This window comes from Cheilinus undulatus, linkage group 12 (genome assembly GCF_018320785.1).
Source record: "Cheilinus undulatus linkage group 12, ASM1832078v1, whole genome shotgun sequence".
Lineage (NCBI taxonomy): Eukaryota > Metazoa > Chordata > Actinopteri > Labriformes > Labridae > Cheilinus > Cheilinus undulatus.
The window spans coordinates 29,371,577-29,394,389 of NC_054876.1; the positions used below are offsets into that span (position 1 = coordinate 29,371,577).

At 39.9% G+C, this 22,813-nt stretch overlaps 1 protein-coding gene across 1 annotated transcript in view; it reads left to right on the forward strand.

Annotated features, from left to right (window-relative positions):
• Positions 1-22,470, forward strand: part of LOC121518444 (reticulon-4 receptor-like 1) — a 155,773-nt gene extending 133,303 nt beyond the window's left edge. The window contains exons 2-3 of the mRNA XM_041800751.1: positions 13,281-13,735; positions 16,928-22,470. Coding sequence (XP_041656685.1) covers positions 13,281-13,735; positions 16,928-17,818 — 1,346 coding nt within the window. The 3' untranslated portion in view covers positions 17,819-22,470. The remainder of the gene's footprint in view (positions 1-13,280; positions 13,736-16,927) is intronic.
• The last annotated feature ends 343 nt before the right edge of the window (positions 22,471-22,813 follow it).

Below are 22,813 nucleotides of genomic sequence, written 5' to 3' on the forward strand. Positions count from 1 at the left end.
AAATAAGACTTTTAAGACATTTACGGCCTTAAAATTTCCAAGTCCAACTAAAGACTTTTTAAGACTTTTCAAGAATCTGCAGGAAGCGCTTCTATGCTTCACCACTGAGTAGCTCTAAAATGTGTGATGAAAAAATGCCTCTGAAACTGTTTCTAAATGTTTCTGTCTCCTTTTTTTTTTTTTTTTTTTTTTTTTTTTTAACTTTTTCAACATGATCTTTCAAACTCTACCATCCTTCTCAGTTATTGGCCTTGTCACTGTCCTGGGGGAATTTCTCTATCCTTTACATAAAGTGTTAGCCTTTATAAAGGCCCACTCATCCCTGGATGCTGGAAGCATTAGTCATTTCGGTGGCAATCTTTCTGTTTGCCCGAAGGCATTACAAGACAAACGTCTACCATGTTCTGTAAAAGGTCTGCAAGGGTCATGAAAGGATCTCACTTTTTTTTTTTTATACAAAAAATCAATTGTTAGTTGACTCTGCCTGGTCAGTCAGTTGCTTTTTCCAGCTCTATCTGAATGTTTGTTTGTTTTTTTTTTATTTTGGGTCAAAGAGGTAAGAATTAAATTATAACAATACTAAGACCCCAGAATAGTCAATGATAGTCCTGACAGGCTTGTTTGTGCTGAGCAGGAATTATTGACCTGATCTGTCTCCAGTATGAAGATGGATGTAATGGTTTGGTACAATATTACATGAGACGGGAGGATTATATAGTGTGCAGATATTTCAGCTGTGTCTTTGAGGCAATGACGCCACTTAAATCTCTCATTAACTCTGCCAGAGATTTATCACCATTTGAATGAGCAAGGCTAAATGATCTCTGGGATTATGCTAAGCTAAATCAACCACCAACAAGAGGGGAGCTGCATCTATATTGAGATGTAGCTGACGTCCATTCCTGCACCACCTTCTCCCTCTCTGCCGCCTCGTCATTTTTTAGAAAATATTGGATCTTCTTTTACATTCTGTTTTGCTTTTAGTTTTTCATTTTTAATCCTGCCACTGCTTCTTAATTAGACTTGATTATCTGTGTCTGTATGTGGGTGTATGCGCCTGCAGCTCTTGTGCACGTGTGTGTTTTAGTACCTGGAGAAAACATGTGCTTCTGTTTTGTCTTGTGAGCGTCTATACATGTGTGTGACGTGTAATCAATTTGCTGGTGTTTACCTGAGTCACCCTACAGGTCACAGAATGAGTTGGGAATTCAGCTGAAGTCACAACACAGAGCAGACGACATTAGCATACCTTGCTGTATAATGGTCTGTGCTCAGCGGTGGATCCCTGTCATCCCAATCATCCTTTTTTAGCTCCAGTCTTACTCGCTCTGCTCTCTTCCCTCCCACACCGCCACGCTGTGCCTCTCTCCCCCTGCCTTTGCTTTCATGTTTAAAGAGCTCCTCATTCCCTCTGAGTACAATATTGCCCATTCCTCCCCTCTTGGCTCCCCCCCATCTCCTTTCACCCCCCTCTCCTTCCTCTCTGCTTGTGTTTGCTAGAATGAGTGGCAGGTGTCTCCTCCACAAGCCAACATGTAGTTGTGAGGCAGTTGTGATGATGGCCTGACAAGTGTGTTTTTCTGAGTGCGCGCGTGTGCACATGATGACTGGTGTGGAGCAATGGGAGCAAGAGAGCAGGAGACAAAAAGAGGGAGACGGCTCTTGTAATTGAACCCTGGCTGTGCTTGATGAAGCTTTCAGCAAATATCCAACCCGGGAAGCTAAGATGAGAATTTAGACAAACAACCAGCAGGAAACGGACGCAGAGACGGAGAGAGCGCAGCAGAGAAAATGAGAAAAAGAGGGGGAGAGGGAGAGATTTTTGATTAAAAAGGCATCACTTGCTGAAATGGACAATTACTGGCAGAAAGTGAAAGCAGTGCGAGTCGACTAACCCAGAGGACAAAAAGACGCCATCACCCGTGTGATAATGATCCAATCGAGCTGGAATTTCAACAGCCAAATATCTTTGACTGTGAGGGGAAGTGGATACTTCCCTATCAGTTTTTGAAAGGAGATCTGTATTATGTGGTCAGAACTTTGTGGACATGGGCCGTGGGCAGCCTTATGTTTATGTCCATGTGCTCCTACTATAGAGGCTGTTTTCTATGGAAATACAATCTGTGGCTTCTTTCTCACATCTTTCCCCACTTCAAGTCAGTTTTCTGCCATGTTCTGGAAAAAGTTTGTGGGAAGATCTCACTTAAAAAAAATAAATCCATTGTTAAGCCTTGCATACACTTTGCAATTTTAAGCCGACTCTATGTTAGACATGGTGGCATGTCAGCTCATACTGTGCCACTGAATTGCTTACAATGCACAACTATTGTGCACAATTTATGTGCTCACACTGTATGATCTAATGTTTGTGCATGGCGTGAGTGCTCAAACTGTATAAGTGCATTTGGGATGGACTGCGACAGAAATCTAGGAAGTTTGCTTTGAAAAAGTCTGACATTCTGATGTCGAAGTCTGTCTAGTCACATCCTCTCTCTCTCTCTCTCTTGCCGTCTCTCCCTTTTTCCACACACAAAAACAGCATCCATGCAGCTGGAAGCATATTTCCTGCTCATTTTTCCTTTAATATTATTGGCGGGATTAGAAAGACATTCTGTTTTCATGGGGATCTGAGACATTGTCTGACAATTAGTAAGGGGAAAATGCCCCTAAGTTGAGGATTCTGCACCTGTGGTTCTGCTCTCACTTTGTGAGCAATTGCATGATCAAAATATCAAACATGTCAGAAATAGGGTTGGGTATCATTTGGGTTTTTTCTGTTACTGGTGCTATATTGATACTTAATGGTGCCTAAATCAATACTTTTAAGGGAAAAAAATGTAAGTCAGCGGGAAAATTAATGCTGTCTTTGAGTAATCAATGATTTGCAGAAATATCTTTATGATATGCTAGTCAAACATGAGATATAAAAGGAAACCAGTGTAACTTAACACATAAATCACAAAAATTCTTTAACATATTTTTTGCCTTCTATTGGGAGGCAGGTTATCAAAATAAAGTATAGATATATGTGTTGTAATCCGGTCTGGTGTCAGATGTGTTGGTACCGGTACCAAAATCCCTAGTAAGAAATCCACCAACCAGTCAGGAACAGCTGGTCAGGCTGTAGTTGGCTGTTGAGTGCATGACGAACAACGCCCAATCCAACTGAAAATCGGCACGACTTTCAAGTGAATCATGCTCTGAATCAGATGAAATTTGCAATTAAACAATAGCATAGTTTAAGACCCTAGAATAGTCAATATCTACAATGAAGGCATAAAAGTCCACCAGACAAGTTTGTGGATATCAAGGTTGGAAATTATTTATGGTATTGAAAAAAGAAGAAGAAAAAAATGGTCAGCAAACATCCTTTGGTGGTCCACTCACGCACTATCGATGTGTTGGAAACGCTGCAGTGAAGCAGAGAAGATTAGCCTGCTAATAAAAGCTTGTGAGTGAAGAAGTGCTGATGATAAGCAGCCATTACTTCAGATACATGGACAGATCTCTCCATGGAGTCATGTGTTAGTTATTTTGTCTCAGAGTAGTGTGTTCTGTTGTGTCAGGGAGTTGACAGCAATGGCTGAATAACTTTTGGACAGTCTTGTTTATACTACAGAGCTCCATGTTAATGTTTTCATTGTATTTACTAGGTCAATAACCCCTAGTTACATAATCATCTCTTGTTATTTTACGCTGGGATTTGAAGTACTGATGAGCAGCTCACCACAGAAAACAAAGTGGGTCACTGGCAGGTCCATGAGTGATGTATTTGTTTTTTACAGTCATTGTAATTCGTGAATATTTGAGTTCACAAGGTCATGTGAGTGATCAAGAGCTTAAACTAGAATGAAATCCCATCTCTATGCAGTCAAAGATGACAGTACAGTTATAGCGCCAGCGTTGAGCATATTTTAGGTCATGTTTGTGGTTGTGTATGGTTACTGATTTATATCACTACCATTTTCTATGCCTGCAAACATAAAGACTGGAGCAATCTATAAAGAGTAAGAGCATTATGTTCAAAGTCAGATCTCATTTGTTGCCGTAAAAAAATCAGTTGTGTTATATTTGTTCTAATAGTGAAAAATAAGAGCATTCCTTTCAGTTCACCTTTGAGACAACAGCTTGTTTCTGATTTGAGGCAAGATACTTTTCTATCTCAACATGAGCATACCTCCAGGCACAGTCGGGTCAGGAAATGAAGGGTTTTCCATGTTTGCTGTGAGGTACAGGTCTGCACAAAGCTCTGACCCACACCTGATCCAACACCTCTGGGATTAACTGGAACGCCGACTGTGAGCCAGGTCTATCATTTTACATCAGTGTCTGATCTCACTCATGCAAATCCCTGCAGCCGGTTAAAAAAAAATCTTGTGAAATGCTTTTGCAGAGGAGAAGAGGCTGTTAACTGTGGCAGCAGATTATTTTTTAGGGTTTTTTTTTTTGCACATTTATAAGCCTTTTTTACAGACAATATGAAAGAGGACAAATGAGGAGAGAGGGATGCAACAAAGGTCTGTGGATTAAGACGGCAAAGTTCACAGTCAGGGCAACAGATGGCTGGAATGTAAATTCTATGGCTGTTAAGTTCTGGTGACAACTTACCGTAAGGATGTATACATGTTTGTATATTAAATTTGAAGTTAATCATGATTGTGGAACATTCCTGAACAGGAATTTTGTATATTTGATAACAGAGATAGAACTGCCACAGTAACTTACAACACAACCCCATAGCATCCCATATGATGCCTTAAAATACAATACAATCCCATATGATATCTCATTGTACTACACCAAACAAACACTGAATTGCAATGCAATTCCATTCTATACCATGATACAAACAATACAATACAGTACTGCACCATAACATGAGATAGGACTGAATGTTTCATAAGTTTTCAGATGTGTTTATGTGTGCATGCGCAATACTTACATCGTAGGATGTGTAATGTTAGCCATGTGACAAGAAGTATGTCATGCTGCTACTTCTGTGCTGTTTAATACAAACCAATACAGCAAGTTTTCTCATTTCCATGTTTGATCTTCAATAAAAGTCTGTATAAATCACTATCAGCAGTCTGAGAGCTGGGCTCTGTGCATGCAGAGTCTGTGTGTCTCTGCATGCATGTTCACGGTAATGTGATGCTGGTCGTTGGTCTTTGGACCAAAGATGTTTATGTACATTTATTGGGTCAAAAAAGCCTAGTTATACTGAACATAATTGGTCTATAACACTGATCATCAACTGGCAGCCCGAGGGCAATATCAGGTCCCCCAAAGCTTCCTATCTGGCCCCCAGAAAATCCTTAAATTCAAAAAAAGCAGAAAAGAAGATGTTGTGGTTTTGAAGGTATCTTTTGGCTTTAAATGTCTGCAGCCCCAACAATGATTAATATTTTCATAGTTTTAGAATGACTTAACATTTGATCTGTTTCACAGAAATTCACTTGTCAGCCAATATTAGTAAATATTTTAAATCTATATTTAAAAAAAAAGGCTAAATAAAGTGATAAAAGAGGGTTGAAAAGTAGCAAAAATGGACAAAAAGTGGCCGAAGGGGATAAAACATGTAGGAAATGTGGTTGAAAGGGGTTAAAGAATGGCTAAAGAGGCAAAAAGTATCAAAATTGGTTAAAAGTTGCAAAAATTAAGCAAAAATAGTCTGCCAAATCAGTGGAAAGGGGTTAAAGAGTGACACACAGTGGCAATAATTGGCAGGAAAGTGGGGAAAAGGGGCTAAAGAGTGGGAAAATAAGCAAGAAGTGTCAAAAATGATTAAATATGAGTTTGGAGTAGCAAAAAATGCTGCAGAAATGGTCAAATGTAATAGTGAAAAGGGGTTAAAAAGTGTCAAAAATGTGTTAATATTGTTGCTAAATCACAATTAGGGAGGGCCCATTCTCTGTCATTTTTCACGAACCCAGCCAATTTTGTGGACAGGCCTGTCTCCTTGTGGTCTGCTGCATCATAGATAATAGGGATAGATCTCAATAGATCTCACTGTTAATGCCTAAAAATGTTCTGCGTTTTGAAAGGAAATAGAAATACTAACACAATAACATTTTAATTAGACCAAAACATTTAAGTAATTTTGATTTATTTGAAAGTCCAGCCCTGAGAGCCTCTGTCAAGGCTAAATCTGGCCTCTATGCAAATATACTTAATGACCCCTGGTCTATAATATCAACAATGTAATGTAAATCACAGCCCCCCGCCCCCCCGCCCCACACACACACACACCAAAAAAAAAAAAAAAAACTGTTCAGCACACATACTGGTTGCCATCTTTGTTCAACACTGCACCTGGCTGGTAATATCCCAGTAATGGTAATAAATGAGTAATCAAATGTATGAAACATTACACCTCTTCACTGAGGATTCACACCAGGAACAGATTAGTTTAATGGGAATCATCCTGCTTCCTTTTTCTATTAAACAGCATGAGGAAATGTGTTCAGAGGAAATACAGGTGAAAGACATTTTTATGCACCTTGATGCCCCATACTGAGACAAGTAAAAGGTTTGATGTTTGGCTCATTTCCAAATTGATGCTTCAGCTAATTGCAGTTTTGCAGTTAAAGTGCTGTAAAGTTAGGCATTCCAATATGTACAGTAGTCAGTCCTATATTGAATTTGAAGATTTTCCCTAAGAACATCTTGTGCATCATCTCCATGTTTAATTGAAATCTTTGATGCATTTGCCTCGCTCTTAAAAGCTGACTAACTCCTGATGTTAACAGGGATAATTCTGTGCTTTACAAAGTAAGTGATAAATAAATGAGATGTTTGCACAGCTGGATGCTGGTGGGAGATTCACTGCCCTCAGTGTCAGACGCATACAGCAGCAAACAGATTTTCCATCTCGTATCATTGCATCCATCCCTCAATCTTATCTCTATGCACCCACAGTACATCTGCCAAACCGAGTGCTCCAAAGTGTACTCACATGTCATCTTTTTCAATTTTCAATCTCATATATTTACCATGTAACAGGTTGAACATCAGAAAGATTGAGAACAATACTGAACAATACTGAAATGGATGGGAGAGGTAAAAGGATGAGATAAATCTAAAGAGAAGATGAGAACACAAAAGGAAAAAAATAAAGACTGCAGGGGTAAACAGAAGGCAGCAAGGAAGCAAAAGCAATTGGAAATGCAAACTAAGCTGGAAGCACTCTCAGAAGAACATGTCAGGGAGACAATCTAAATCTAAAACGGGAAAATGGGACCAGTGGGAAAAGCTCACTGGTGAGATTAGTTCACATGCACTAACAGCGGAGGAATCCCAAAGCATCATTTAGGACACAGCTGAAAGTTAAGAGAAAAAAGACACCTAAAGCTGCTTTCTAGCTGCAGTTAGAACTTGTTTGCCAAGGCATGAAAAGTTTACAACAAGAGCTAAATGTCACTTAATTTCTTTTTATTTCATTAAGTCAATAAATCAAGCAATCCTAGATCAATCCCCTCTGCTATCATCTGACTATGGTAAATGTCTTCATGGAGATCCTTGTATAGTTAGCAGTAAGCCATTAACAACTTCCAGTAAAACTTCCTTTTCCTAGGGCTACATTATTCACAGTCCAGTTAGTTTTTGGTTTACAGTCCAACAGTTTGTGGGCACAGTTTAGGAAACAATTTGTAAATGGTGGGTACGGATTTGCTAACAGCGTTTTATGTTGTCTGACCTGAGCCTTAGAGGGTCCGTAGAGAGATAATGTAAGAGGGTGAAAAATAGAAAAAGGGCATTACGAAAGAGCTTTGAATATAAAAGGAAACTAAATCCACATGATGAGAAAAGTCAGATTCACAAAGCCATTTTTGGTCACAGACATCTTGTCCTCAGCCAGATATGTACTGTTCACCATGTTTATTTGCATCATGTCCTTAGCCAAATAACAAGTGATGCCAATTGTTATTTCTCTTAAGCATTTTTATGATTTTCTCTGCAAAACACTGAGAAATTGACATTTGTTGTGATTATGACAACTAGGCTACATGTTTAGTTTGAGTTTTTGAGCATGTCTTTATGTTTGAGTTGTAGATGGTGACAGAGGTTTGTCAGATTTCTTCTACAAGTAGCCACAGTTGCTTTGCAACTTTTACATACTCCCTCTGTTTGTAGTCTCTCCTGAATCTAAATGTTCAAAGTTGTTCATTTTCTCCTTCAAGTCTATGTATTCCACAATTTTCTTCTTGTCTCTTCTTTTTCATCCGTCGTAGCTGATGTTCATCACTGTCAAGTGGTACCCATTTACTCTGGGGAGCTTGTTAGCTGGAGATTCATTTGATTTGCTCTTGTTTCCTCTGCCCCAGCCAACTGGTCAAATGTCGAATGTTTACGTAGTACATGGCTGGTGTATATTAAATATACTTTTAATGTATGGCCTCTTAGGATTCCTTTGAATGAGTTCATTGCATATTTTTATATTGGGATGACAATGACAACATGGTTGATCATCAGTTGTATAGAGTCGGCAGGAAACAGCTAGCCTCACATGCCTTTATTACTGTTTCATATCTCCATTGCATGGATATATTTCACATACATCTGGGAAAGCTCCCATAGAAAGCATTTGGGAAGGGCAGGACTTTTCAAAAAATTCTCGAAAGGTAATTGGAGGAACGCTCTGTCTGTCATATTCATGACGAGCCAATCAGAGGGACAAGACAAAGTGCCGTTGTGCACATGTGCTACTCTTGAGTTGACAGGCTACCACTGCCTTAGATTGTTAATGGCAGCAGCTTCTCAGTGAATAAAATTGATGCCAAAGCCGATCGGGGGATGTGCAAAAACATCTTCTCTGTCAAGACAAGTTCAGGCCCTGTTCCATTTAAACTGTTGCTTTCCTACAGCTACATCCGAGCTAACAGCTACCATGGCAGCTGCCATTGGATACACCGGCAAACCCCGTCCGTAACAATTGCAAACTCATGCCAAAGCAGGCAGGGAGTACACCGAAAACACCTTTTCTGTCATGGAAAGTTTTCAGTGTTGCTCTCTGCCCTGGTTTTGGTAAAGATGTGTTGTCAAGTTCCAATGAAACTGCTGCTGTGGCTAAGTCTGAGCTAATCACTCCACTAGCAGCCATTCTATACAACCACTTTTCTCCCATCATGAAAAGCTTTTAGTGTTGTTTTTATTCTTTATTTCATGCAGAAACATGTAAAAGTTGTGGTAAAATTGCCGCTACACTAGAGCTACAGTGCTTAATAAATTTATTAGACCACCACCCAAAGTAAGGTTTATGCCACAGCTGCCCTAAATTAACAGCACTGGTAAAAACTGGTAAAACAAAAATCATTTTTTATGTTTCTGCAATGGTTAATACACCAATATGTAGAAGCTCTTTAACCCAAATGATATTTTTAATGCTAAAATATAATCATTATTGTTATCCATGAATTTTCAAATTTACTGATTTCCAAAAAAACTGAAAAAATAGTAAAGCACATTATTTTTCTTGATTAATATGTCAAATTATAGTTATTTACTTGCATTCCTGAAGAAAAAAATGAGTTTTAGTGGTTGAATGTTATGCTTGATTAATTTCTGACTTCTCAGAGAAGCCCAGTGAGCCGGCTCAAATTTTGGATGAATTCAGTGTGAAATTACTCATTCCTGTTTAAAATGGTAAAACGTGGAGAGCTCACTGAAAATAAAGAGTCTGCATTAAAGCACTTCATGATGCTGGATGGCCTCTGAGAAGTGGTCTAATAAATTTGTTAAGCACTGTATATCCAAGGTAATCACCCCCCTGGAAGCGTGATAATACATACAAAGTTGCTCTGAGGATTCACTCTAGCTTACTTAAGTGGAATGAATGAGTGTAAATGAAACCAATTACTTGGAATTTTTAACAATGAATGTGTCTTAAGTTTGCAAAATAACATCATGATCCACACTGTTAACTTTAAAAATTAAAGTTTTTCAGTTTTTTTCTAGATGGTAAGAAAATCAACGATGATTGGCTTTTCAAGCAGATAACTTATCCAAGCTTAAATTTTTGATCTGGAGCTAGTTGAACTTGTTAGCTTCACTTACATCACTGGCATTGGGTAAAAACCTTGTACCTCAATTTCTTGGGGATTTTTTTTCATAAATCAGTGCTATTTGTCACCCTTTATACCTGTATAGGTTTTAGCCACTTTTAAAGCAATAAAAAGGGACGAAGCGCTGCTGACTATGACTATTTAGTGTTAAATTAATTGGAAAATACAGCAGTTTTTTTTGTGTGTGTTTTCCCTGAACAGGTGGTATTGGAGATACAAGGTTTTGGCCTGACACAATATGCAGATATCTGTTAGAAATCATTAAATCATTAGATCACTTAAGATGGAGTCAGGATGTATTACCGCAGATTGTATTGTTCGGATATTTTTCCAAATTGACACCAAAGCGTGCTGATTCTTAATTGGTCTGTAGCACTAGGACCATAAATGTAATACAAATGGAAACCAGAACAGATCTCATATTAAAATCTAAAGAGTCTAAATGTACAGTCTGTAAGAAGAGAGTATGAGTCCTGTAATAGATCTTAAGGCATTCAGATGAACAATCTACAGCTGAGTAAAGTGCCATAAAGATGCAAGGACACAGTCACTGATACATATAGACAAACAAATACACACATATTGAAACATGTAGGTCCACAAAGTGGCAAATAGCATCCTTATATGTAATTAACAGAGCATGCAGGCGGGGCAGAGCAGTATACAAAGATAAGCTGTGGAGGAAGGGAAGTGTAAACGCTGCACAGAAAAGAGGCAGAGAAGCATGAAGCAAAGGGCAGCACAGATGGACAGATACAGCCGAGGAAGAAAGAACAGAGAGATAGAAATCACTTTGCTACCCTGAGGGACTGAATACACACTATATGTTACAGCTCGTAACAATCATATTCAACCAATTAAACCTATAGGCAGCATATGAGGGAAAAGATACTGTGTGGAGCAGATAACAGTGAAAGGATGAGGAAAGGTAGTGCAACACAAAAAAGGGAGGGAAAGGATTGCACGTGCAAATGGTTCTTCCAGTGCATTAGTTATTAACATGTATTGATTTTATGATATTCATTATTCAGTTCATCTCAGAGCAAACAGATGGTTTATAAATACAAACAAGTCACACAATCAAAGGGTTTTAACAAAAAGATCCCTTAATGCTAAATCAAATATTTTCATTTCATTTATTTTGAACACTTGAGAATTAAATAGAAATATTTGGGCTAGTACAACTAAACCCAGCCAATATCTACAGCACTGATTGGCACAAATGGTGTCGATTGGAGCTTTTCAAGACGGATGTGCCTGATGACAGACATGGAGTCTTGCAAATTCATCTGCTTTGCAAGGTTAAAGCATCAGTACACAACATGGACATGTTGTATAATCATAGCTCTGCCTAAATGAAAAATCCATGAGTTTTAAGGGCTGCATCTGACCAAATTGACTCACATAAGCTACTAAGTAAAGATGCATTCATGTTGTCTGTGTCATTTTCCAGAGTGCAGACTGACTTCATGAGGACATTAAGCCATGCATGTGTCATATTACTTTGTGATGATGTATGCACAAGAGGTAACTGTGCTCAGGCATCATGCTGGGAACAATGTGAGAGCAGCCCAGCAGGGGACTCGGGAAGGGGGGGGGTTATGATGCCTCTGCACACTATGGGGCAACCTGTCCTCGTGTGAGTGCACCATGATACTCTGTCAAAAAACAGTTCACTGAAAAACTGTCATGCCCAAAAGAAAAAAGCCAAATATAACGAGGAAAAAACGACACTTTAAAGGATGTTATGAATAACCAGGAAGTGTATTTGTAATGTTTAAGTCTCACATTTTTTTGATTGTTTAAATCAAAACACATATAAAAGCTTGAATCACAGATGATGGAGCAGTATTTATCTGTTGTGTTTACAAGACTGCAGATGGGCTGCCGTGACAACAGCTGTTAAATGTTGTGTTCTTTTTTTTCCCTTTTTTAAAGAAAAGGTCAGACTTGTCAAACACAACAGACACTGCTGTCACAATGTTTCAGGGTAAATGTAACCTATACTGTGAAACACACACAGAAATACACAAGCACTGTGTGCACCTGTGCGTATGAGGTTACACAAGTGTACCCGGCTATAGAGACACATGTGTTCCTCTCTGGGTGATACCGCTGTGTCCTCTGCTGACGTTTCAGAACATGGCGTTCTTTACGGAGCGGCCGTGTCATAGTGATCCAGACATCTGTCTCTCACATCTGTCCATGTCACTGACCCACACAGAAGGCCGGACACATGTCAGCACTCGATGTTCATGTTGGGTTGTATCTTCCTCTTGGATCAGCATGTCTTCACCTTCAGAGCTTTTTCCCTTTAACCCTTTTTTCTCTTCCCAGGCCCAAAATGCATGAAACACTAGAATGATCCAAGGCAGGGGAAAAAAAACCTAAATAAATAAATAAATCAAAAGGGCATGAGATGAATGGAATCCGAAAACAAAAAGTAATATCCACTTCAGAGGAATAATGCAGGTGATTGCTGCTCGGCCATCCACCTCTTCTCTCCGTCTCTCTTCTGCAGTTCCCCCTTATTGTGGGAATGTATTACAGGTGTGCTGCATGTTCGCTTGTAAGCAGGAGTGGCATCGATTTTCTGTCGCCTTTAGAGGATAACCAAAGAATATAACATTGTGCGGTGCGTGACACAATGCTGCATTTGTGTGCAAGCTGTATCATCAAGATTGGTTCAAGGAAGAGATAAATAAAAATGTTGGTACCTCTGTGACACTCAGACAACAAAACAATAAAAAAAAACCACACGACTGCACACGTTCTGCTCCAAAAAGTGGAACAACAGCCGGGTTTTTAAGCATCTGTGTAGGGTGGCAAGGGGTTTTAAGGTTTTCTGAAACAAGAATCAACAGTCCCAAGAGTTTGGATTTAGGGTTTTAAATGGTTTAAAATGAGGATAACAATGAAGGTTACTCAAGGTTAAGGGTAAACGGTTAGGGAGAGACTGAAGTTTGCCAAGAGAATTAGCACACAAAACAATACATGAGTGGGTGTGTGTGTTACTAAGAGATTTGTGTCAGCGTTGTAATTTGTCTGCACTGAACCATGCCTATTGTTGTCCTTGTAAACTGAGAGCAATGAGTTTTCATTTAAGATGAGTGTGATAACAGGAGCTCTGCTGTATGAATTCAATTAACGCTGGCTGTGTTTTCCCTCTCTCAATCTCTGTTTCACTTTCCCCTCTCCTCCTGTCCTCTCCTGTCTCAGGTTATGGCGGGGTGGAGTTACTGTTGGTGCTCTGCGGCCTGGATCTCTCTCTGCCGTGCCCTCGCCACTGCATCTGCTACACTTCACCTAGCACCGTCTCCTGCCAGGCCCACAACTTCCATGCCGTGCCCGAGGGCATCCCGGCTCAGAGCGAGCGCGTCTTTTTGCAGAACAACAAGATCCAGCGGCTGCTCCGCGGCCACTTCTCGCCGACCACCACCATGTTGTGGCTCTACTCCAACAACATCTCCTACATACAGCCGTCCACCTTCCACGGCTTCGACCGCCTGGAGGAGCTTGACCTCGGGGATAACAAGCACCTGAAAGCCATCGCTTCAGACACGTTCCTTGGTCTGGGTCGACTGCACGCCCTGCATCTATACCACTGTGGTCTGATCAGCCTGCCTCCAGGGATCTTTGCGGGGCTCCATAATCTTCAGTATCTCTACCTACAGGTACATGGATAACAGCCACCTTTTATCTCTACTGTATATTGCAGCTGCTGCCACAATCGCATTATGGTGTAATCTGTCCATCAGCCTGGCTCAGCACTTGCTGCCTATGAATTGGATGCTGATCAAATGCTCCCTGTTATCCTAAGTGCAGGGAAAATACTACTAAGCAGGCTTCAGTATAGCTCCTGTGGTTAACCACTAAAGGCAAACAGGACAACAGCTGAAATCCAGGATGAAGGATTTCAATTCATTCATTATATGTCGGAGTTATAAGGAGAACAGCTTTGGTTTATAAAAAGATTTAATATTCATATCATTGTGGGGAAATCAATCCAATATTGACAATGAGAGAGTGAGGTAAAGGTTACAGCTTGAATGTCTGAGAACATTTGTATGTCTTCTATGACTTTGCAGCTAGTCAAATATACAGAGCTAGTCCTGACTTTACTACACAATCTTTGACACCCATTCTATTAAAGACTCACTGAATTCAAAAGCCAACTCAAACAGAAAAGAAAGTCCTGACTTTCCCTGCAGAGGCTGTTCAGATCACTGACTAGCCACCCAGCCAGCATCAAGAATAGCACTGAATTTAAATGTCTTGCATATCTTGCCATTCCCTGCATTCTTCATTTTAAAGAAGTACTGCATTGATTCTGTTGTTGCTACTGATTGTACTTGCCTACATGGATACTTCGAATGCTTTTACACCTACTGTATGTCATTTGGTCCAGTCATACTGCCCAATCCAAGTATCAGCTTTCAGTATGCACTCAAAAAATGAAATAGAGAAACTGTTTATTTTATAATTATTTTTGTTAACTTAAAATAGATGCATTTGTTGGGTTTAAATATTTTTTCTAACAAAGTCAATGTAAATTTGTCACTTGTCCCCTTTAAAATATATTTACATGTTTTGCTGACATGAAGTATTTAAGTTACTCAAAGAGGGATGAAGTACTTCTAAAAACCAGTTGATGGCATAATACTGAACATGCAATTCAATAATTAATTCACGATTTAAGGTTGAACTAGATTACATCATGTTGATTGAGCATAAAATGCAAGAACTTAGAATTTATACATTTCATTTATGCTGAGTCAACATATTAACAACACACCAGTAAAGCAAATCATTTTTGCAATTTACTTCAGAGTGGAAGGTGCCAGTAATGAGTCACAAATCCACATGGCCCACTTGTGCAAGGTAGGTAAGCAGAAAAGGGTTAAACATCCGAGTGTTGATTTTAACACTACTTGTAATTTTAGCTCCAGTCAGACTAAATGTCCTTAAGTGATGGAGTTATCTAACAGCGTTTATCCATTCAGTAGAGAGTCAGTTGATATGTTTGTATCTTTTGGAAGTATTTAGATGTTTAGCTGTGTATAGATGTTGCCTATTGTACAGTGATCACTGGTAGTCCTGTGCTCATGTTTCTGGTGAATTGTTGTTGTTTTTGATGTTAAACACTTCTGTACCCTGAGTGAAGTTGCCTGCTAAGTTGGTCACTTGCTGACTGTGGCAATGTATGGTTTACAATATCAGTGGGGCTGCAGACTTTGAACTCAAGGCATATGTTAGCTTGCATCTGTCTCATTGCTCAACGATTGCCGTAAGACACCTTACATTGCCATAGCAGTTTAATGTGAGGTAGCAATCTTTGAATGTAAAGTACTCTGCACTGTATAAGTAATTGAAATAAAAATACTTCAGACTTCACCCGCTCAAGTTAAATGTGTTCTTTGAGCAAGAAGTAATTGCTCCAGTCAAAGGGCTAAATGCTAGTTTAACCCAACAAACCTACAAACAATGTGCAGTTAGATAAAGTGATAGTGGTGGGCAGTAATCTGTATCATCACCTTGTCACCAGTTTCAACACATGGGTTGTGTTGTAGTACAAAAACAATGCATAGCCAATGCTGCTGTTAGCATACCAGAGTGATATGTGATAGATAACAGCTCCGTCTGAGTCCAGTCATTAGCATGTTTCAATCTGACACTAGAGAGACCAGGTATCAAGCCAAGCATCACCTATTTGTGTTAGTGTAATTAATGTTATCAGTTAATCAGGTTAGCAGGTAAATCAGGAGGGTTTCATTGAACAGTTAGTAAGTCAGTAAAGTTTGTTTGGATAACACATTTAAAACAGCCTTCAGCTGACCAAAGTGCTTCCCAAAAAGGGTCAAATAAAACAAGCAGAAGTTCATGCTGGATATCACAGATGGACATAGTAACATTGCAGAGAGACCGTTTTGACACAGGGCAGCATGAATGCTGGCTGCTCCAGCGCTCTTTGCTCCAGTGATGACTTTCACTGAAGTTGGCTGAGCAACTTTTGCACCAGAATGTGGTTACATCACATTATGTGACTATCTACTCTGCTGCCCTCCACTGTGATTGAATCTTAGGCTGATAACATTGTAAGCAGCGGGCAGAACAGACAATCTTTGGTGTTCTGAATTTATAACTAAATTTTTGTGGGGCACACAGTTGCACTTTCTCTGACTTTGCTGGAAATCAGAGATATTCATGACGCTAATAAAAAAAGGTATTAAAGGCCATCACTGTGGTCAGGCCCCTTCAGAATGATTTGAAGTTGTATTTGTAAGTGTTGAATGTGATGGCTGGAAATGTCACACTCGGATCCACTACAGTTCAAAGCTTGAACTGTATTTCCACACAGTAAATTTTGAGTTTTAAACATTTCAGAGTTGATTTTAACTCTCCAACTGTAATTGTGAAGCCATGCTGAATTAAATGGTTTTCAGTGTTGGAGTTATTTGACACTGTTCAGTATTAGTGTTAGTGCAACTTTGTAGAGAGTCAACTGATCTAAACTCTGACCACTGCCATTGCAAATTGGAGCAGGTTTTTCCAATCATGTCCTTGGGCTGAGTGTGTTAGATATGACTAGATGCTGCCTGTTGTACATTGATCACTGTATTACAGTTGTTTTTTGATGTTAGACACTTATGCACAATGAGTAAAGTTATCCATTGAGTTAGCCAACTCAGAGCTGGTCAGAATTTTTTAAACTGAGAAAGTGTTCGATTTAACACTGTTAGAGTTGAATTGACATTAATGATTTTGCTGTGCAGGTGTGTTAATGATTATTGTAATTAATGCTGTGCAGTATCAATTAAATTGTAACTTTGATATTAAACCCTTCCTAACTTCTCTATACCTTCTAGGACAACCAGTTGGAGTTCCTGGAAGATGACCTTTTCATTGACCTGCTGAACCTCAGCCATCTTTTCCTGCATGGAAACCGACTATGGAGCCTCAGGCAGAACACCTTCCGTGGTCTTGGGGTCTTGGATCGCCTTCTTCTCCACCAGAACCGAATCCAATGGGTGGATCGCCAGGCTTTCCATGACCTGCGACGCCTCACCACCCTGTACTTGTTCAATAACTCCCTGACAGAGCTATCTGGTGCCAGCTTGACTCTCCTGCCAGCCCTGGAGTATCTGCGACTGAATGACAACCCTTGGGAGTGTGACTGTAAAGCCCTGTCTCTTTGGGATTGGCTGCGAAGGTTCCGAGGCTCCACTTCCTCTCTGATTTGTGTTTCACCACCAGAGCTGGTGGGAAAGGACCTGAAAGCACTCAAGAAAGAGGAGCTACCCAGTTGCTTGTCGAGTGAGGGTCGTGTTGGGGGAAGGGAGATGGAGCACGGAGAGTCTTTGAACCACCTGAATCGCCACAGAAACCATCACAATCATCATCAGCGCCCATACTTGCCCCATGGGGACCAGTACAACCTCCCTTCACCCTCACCCCTGCCGCGGCCACCCAAGTCAGGCCGCAGAAACTGTACCCGCAGAGGGCGTAAGGCAAAGGGTGGGCTCAATGAGGTGCAGGTGCACCAGATGGAGGGTGAGAAAGACTTCTCTCCAGAGGGAGGTAAATATGGTCTGTCTGGAACTACAAGGAGGAAGAACAAGTGCATCCCCAGAACTTCTGTTGGCCCACCAAGTGGGGTCCAGAGAGCAAACAATAAAGCAGGATCCCACACTGCTGCTTCTATTTTCTGTTTACCATCAGCTCTGCTGCTATCACTCATCTCTGTGATCCTACGCTGAGGCAGGAAATGGACATGTTTGTGCTGGTGATGCAGCCAATGGATTCACTCTGCTGAACCACCCTGCCCCGGCTTTTTTGATGAGGCACATGTGCAAAACTATGCGTGTACATGACTGTGTACAAAGAACATTATCAAATATCTACTGTGGAAGTATCCCTGTGGTAAAAAGGCAGGAGTCTTTACAAGTCACAACAAAAGTATGGCAGTCAGGGAAATCAATTAAGCCCATTTCTTTGATGATGTCACCAAGGAAAACAACAGGAAAACAAAACTTTACGTCAGTCTCTGTGGCACTGATTGCCTCACAAAATGTATGTACTTATAAAAACTGTACAGCCACATATTAAATGAGCCAATGATCCATTCAAATAATAGCAAAAAGAATGCACAATACAAATCAAAACGGTCCAAGGCTCTGTCTCCATGTTTAGCCCTTTTCACACAATAATGCTCTCTCAGCACGCCATCCATCTGTCACTCATGCTGAGACAGAAGCACAGTCATTCTTTCCTGTCACACTGATCACTCAGCAGCACCTTAAGATCCAAAATACTGCAGACATAAAACGCAGTGACATGAGTCATTGTTTAAGCAGTAAAACGTCTAACATCATATACCTGCAGAGTGCTTTTATTTTGACATGTGTCACAGTAAAGTGGACCTACGTTATTGCACAGCTGTGTTCTTGAATTCTAGCCTAAACTCTGAAAAAACACCACTGGAGTTGTGACACATCTCTTTTACTCTATCATTGCCCTTGCCCTTTCATAGCATTAACCTAAAAAGCCATTCAGAACTGACCTATGATTTTAAGAGCCAACTTGTCACAGTCAGCGAAAATGAATGAGTGAAGACTTCTGTGTATTATTTGTATGTGTGTGTGTGTCCACTGAAAATGATCACTAAAGCCATGCGGGTAGAACGACACTAGATAGCAAGAGTGCCTAACAAGAGCCAGTGAGCCAAAGAGGACAAACCAGTGGACAGTTTCATTCACTCTTCAGCCCTCACTGGCTACAAAAACAAAGACCCCAACAAGCCTGGATGGTCGACTGAAGCAGGCAAAGGAAAAGGAGTCTTTGTCTGAGAAACTTCTGACTCCAAAAAACTATATGCACTTTCTTTGCAACCCTGTGGAGGCTAATAAGACAAAAATATATATCATTGGAGACACACGATTCAATCCAATGAGTCACATGAGGGTTTTGAACACTGGGGGAAAAGGCTTTAATCAGGGAGGAATACTTATAACCACCAACCCAACATTGCAATATATCACCTGCAATGATCTATTCACCTGCTGAACTTGATAACAAAAGCAGGCCAGACTCTCCTGTGATCATCACTTGGTGAAGGAAATAACAACCTGCCACTGAAGTTCACATTTCATCTTCTTTGGTGTATTCAGTGCGCTCCCAAACAGATGGACTGAACAATCTCTAAGCCCTGATTGGAGAGTTGGATTTTAATGCTGCTATGTCTGAGAAAATCCCTTTCCAAGGCTTGGGATTTTTTGCTGAGAAGTACCAAGGACTGAAAAGACTGTGGGTAACAGTACCCTGTATGAACAGAATTGGTTGAAGTGCACACATGCCCCTAACAGAGCCCAATTACCTTTACAGCAGTCTCACTACAAACTACAAACCCCTGCCAAGTCCAGGGCCTCTTGAATCCCAGAACAGAGCACAACATGTTGTCTATGTTTTGATCTTTGACCACGGTTATTTCAGAGTCTGTCAGTAAAAGTCTTAAGTAGGGATGGGGAGACCTAGCTCAATCAAGAAAATAGCGCAATAGCCATGTTGATAGTCATGTTCGTAAGTGACCAATCAAGTTGACTAAAAATAAATCTCAACTCGGACTAACATATTAGTCTAAAGGTGAGAAAAAACTCAGAAATAGTCCAAACTTAGCACAACTAATTCCAAATTGTTTTTCAGTAACCAATGTAATTTGGTTGTCTAAAGGTGGCTAAAGTCAGCAGTGCAAACACCACCGGCCTTCGGTCCATCTTGCAGGCTAACATTCTCGTGTCTGTAGTGGATTTGGTAAGACATAACTCCTATTGATGTGCCAGTTTAAACTGTCACAGCCTACATATAATTTCACATCAGTTATCTAAATCCAAATACTGCCAGACATGTTTCCCCTATAAGATGGTTTTCTTGCTTGTTTATAGGGCTCAACAGTGCGGTTCAGGAAGCAAAAATCCCATTCATTTACTCCACAGTACATTTGGTTATTAGCTCTATTATCGAAATGACCCAAGATAAACCTAACACGAGCTACCTGAGTCTGAAACCATAGTATATGCTCATGTAGAAGACATGACATATGAACCTTATTTTAAGAAAAACTTCTACACAATCTCAGCCAAAATTACCCAGACCCACAATCCTATCATGGAAATTCTACAAAGCCTGCTAACAAAGGCTGTTACCTGTTGACAATGACAATGCATGTCGCCACATTATGAAGCAATAAATACTCAAACTACGACATTATCATTTCAAATATAATCACTACAATAAAGATAAGTGTAGGAAAAATGGTTTGAATGTTTGAAAAGTTATCATTAACAACAAAGAAAATGAAAAGCAAGGGATTGTGGGATACATAGTTCCTTCCTTGTAAAGAAATATGGACACTGTCTTCTAGCTTTGGTTTTTTCTCCATTTTTCAAACGTTATTTTTGCACCATATCAAATCTTTTATAGTCATGAGTACTCAGGTGGCTTGGTCCATGCATCTAAAGCATTGTAATAAGAACTCTACAAAATATTTATGGGGTATCTGAATGGTGAAAATCACTTCTGGAAACAGCACGGCCAAATTGGGCCGGCACTGTTCAGCAGTCCTGGCAGTAAAGTCTGAAGAGAAGGCGCATTAGCCAGGGCCATTCTGTGGCTACAGATACAGCTAGTGGTAGTCAGCATGGACGTGATATTTGAATGGCACAGAGGGGCCAAGGTGTACGGAATGCATTTAATTCTGGTGTAAACAAAAGAGGGTAAAAATGTTTATTGTTTAGACCGCTAAAAGCACACAGCCTTAGTAATAATAATATTGTGAAAGAGTGGCATGGTTTCCTAAAGCAGTGGTTCCCAACCTTGCAAGCTACCCCCCCCCAGCCAGGACTCACTTAGGAAAATTAATATCAATTTTAATTGTTTTCATTGAAAAAATCCTAACATAACAGAGCAAAAGATCCATGAATAAACTATCCAATATTGTGACAGTGTATAATGGCCATTCTAAAAATAAAAAAAAAACAAAAACAAAGAGACCAGAAAATTAAACCAAAATGCTTTACCTTTGACTTTTTGGGTTGAATGATACTGGGACATTCATCCTCCTCCTCTCCTCTCACGACAGCCATTGTACACACTCCCAAACTAGCAAGTCCTGCTAATTAAAAATAACAATTCAACATTAATTGAATTTGGCTGGTGCAGAAGCTAGTAAGCTAACACAACACAGTGACACTGTCACTTTATGATGAGTTCATGGACTGGTTGGCAAAGGTGAAGTAAATTAAATGCCATCATGATTTGTTCTCATCTAAAATCATTGAGAAAAATCTATGTAAAGGCAAAAAATCTTGAGTAAATACACTGTTTAAGGCAAATTTGCACATTTTCCATGCAATCAAACACAGATGTAAAAAATGGAATTCCAAGTTGTTTAACTGCAAACTCATTTCATGAGTCCAATTTTAGCATCAATAGAGGTATCAAGTAAGACTCAAAGTGTCTCTAATAGTATGGTTAAAAATGAAAACAAACACGTTCCCCACCCTGGACTTGAGTGCTCTGTCACAAAAGATGGTCACAAACGTGAAGATTCATACAGGCTATCTGGGCACCTTAAAGTCTCTCCAGGTCTTATAGCATTACAACTTTATGAGCTCTATTTGAAAAGGGACTGCCCTTGTATACAGATGACTAAGCTAAATTCATCACATGTTAATTGAAAGCACAAAAACATTTGTTTGGTTTGATGGTAACCTAAAAACATGGTTTGTATGGGGATCCAAGAGCAGGGTCCACTTTTGTACCCTGCATGTTTGTGTTTTCTGCAGAGCCGCGCCTTTCTCGTGTCTATCTAAATGTTGGGGATGAACAGGAAGCCTGTTGCTGGTGTCGTTCTCATGACATGTAGGATTAGAGACCCCTACTGGTGAACTTGTTTGTGCTGCTGTGAACCCAGAGGTGATGTAAATTGTGTCCGTTTATTCTTGTGAGGATGACTTTTTGTATAAAAAAAAGAAGAAAGAAGAACAAAAAAAAGAGAAATGTTCCATTGTGTCTCTGTAGTTCCCTTAAAAAAATAAACAGGGAGCTTGGGGCTGGAACTTAATTTTTTTATTTAATATGATTATTATCATTATTTAATATTTTTCAGTTCTGCCTTTTTGGTTTTGCTGACTCATTCAAGATAAAGCATACACTGCACTGGCCCCCTCCTGCACCTCTCTTCTTTTCTATCCTCATATTCATTCACTCTTTTTTTTCTCACCCTGCCTCCTCCTGTCTGTCTGCCTATTCTTCTCCTCCTCTTCCTCTCCTTTTCCCCTCTCTATCTCCTTATTGTTTCCTCTCCTCTCTTCATTTGTGCAACCCAAATGTTTTGTATGTGGTTATCAAACAATGCCAGACTCAAAAGCTGTTTATAAATAACATTAAACAGAAAGTGTCCTCAAACGGCTGAGGTGGTCTGTTTGTTTGCCTCCTTGTTGTCGGTGCATATGCACATTTGTCTGTGCGTATAGCCTATATATATATATATATGTGTGTGTGAGTGGGGCTAATAGACAGACCTCAAAAAAGAGCCCCAAGGCTGCATGATAAAGTAATGAAAAGAAGAAGAAAAAATGGTTGAAAAGTAAAACTGTAATGGAATAAGGACACATATTCATCTACTGCTGGGAGAGGAACACACCCACATCAAACCGGGGTATATTTCGGCCTCCTTCATGTCCTAGTTTAACTCG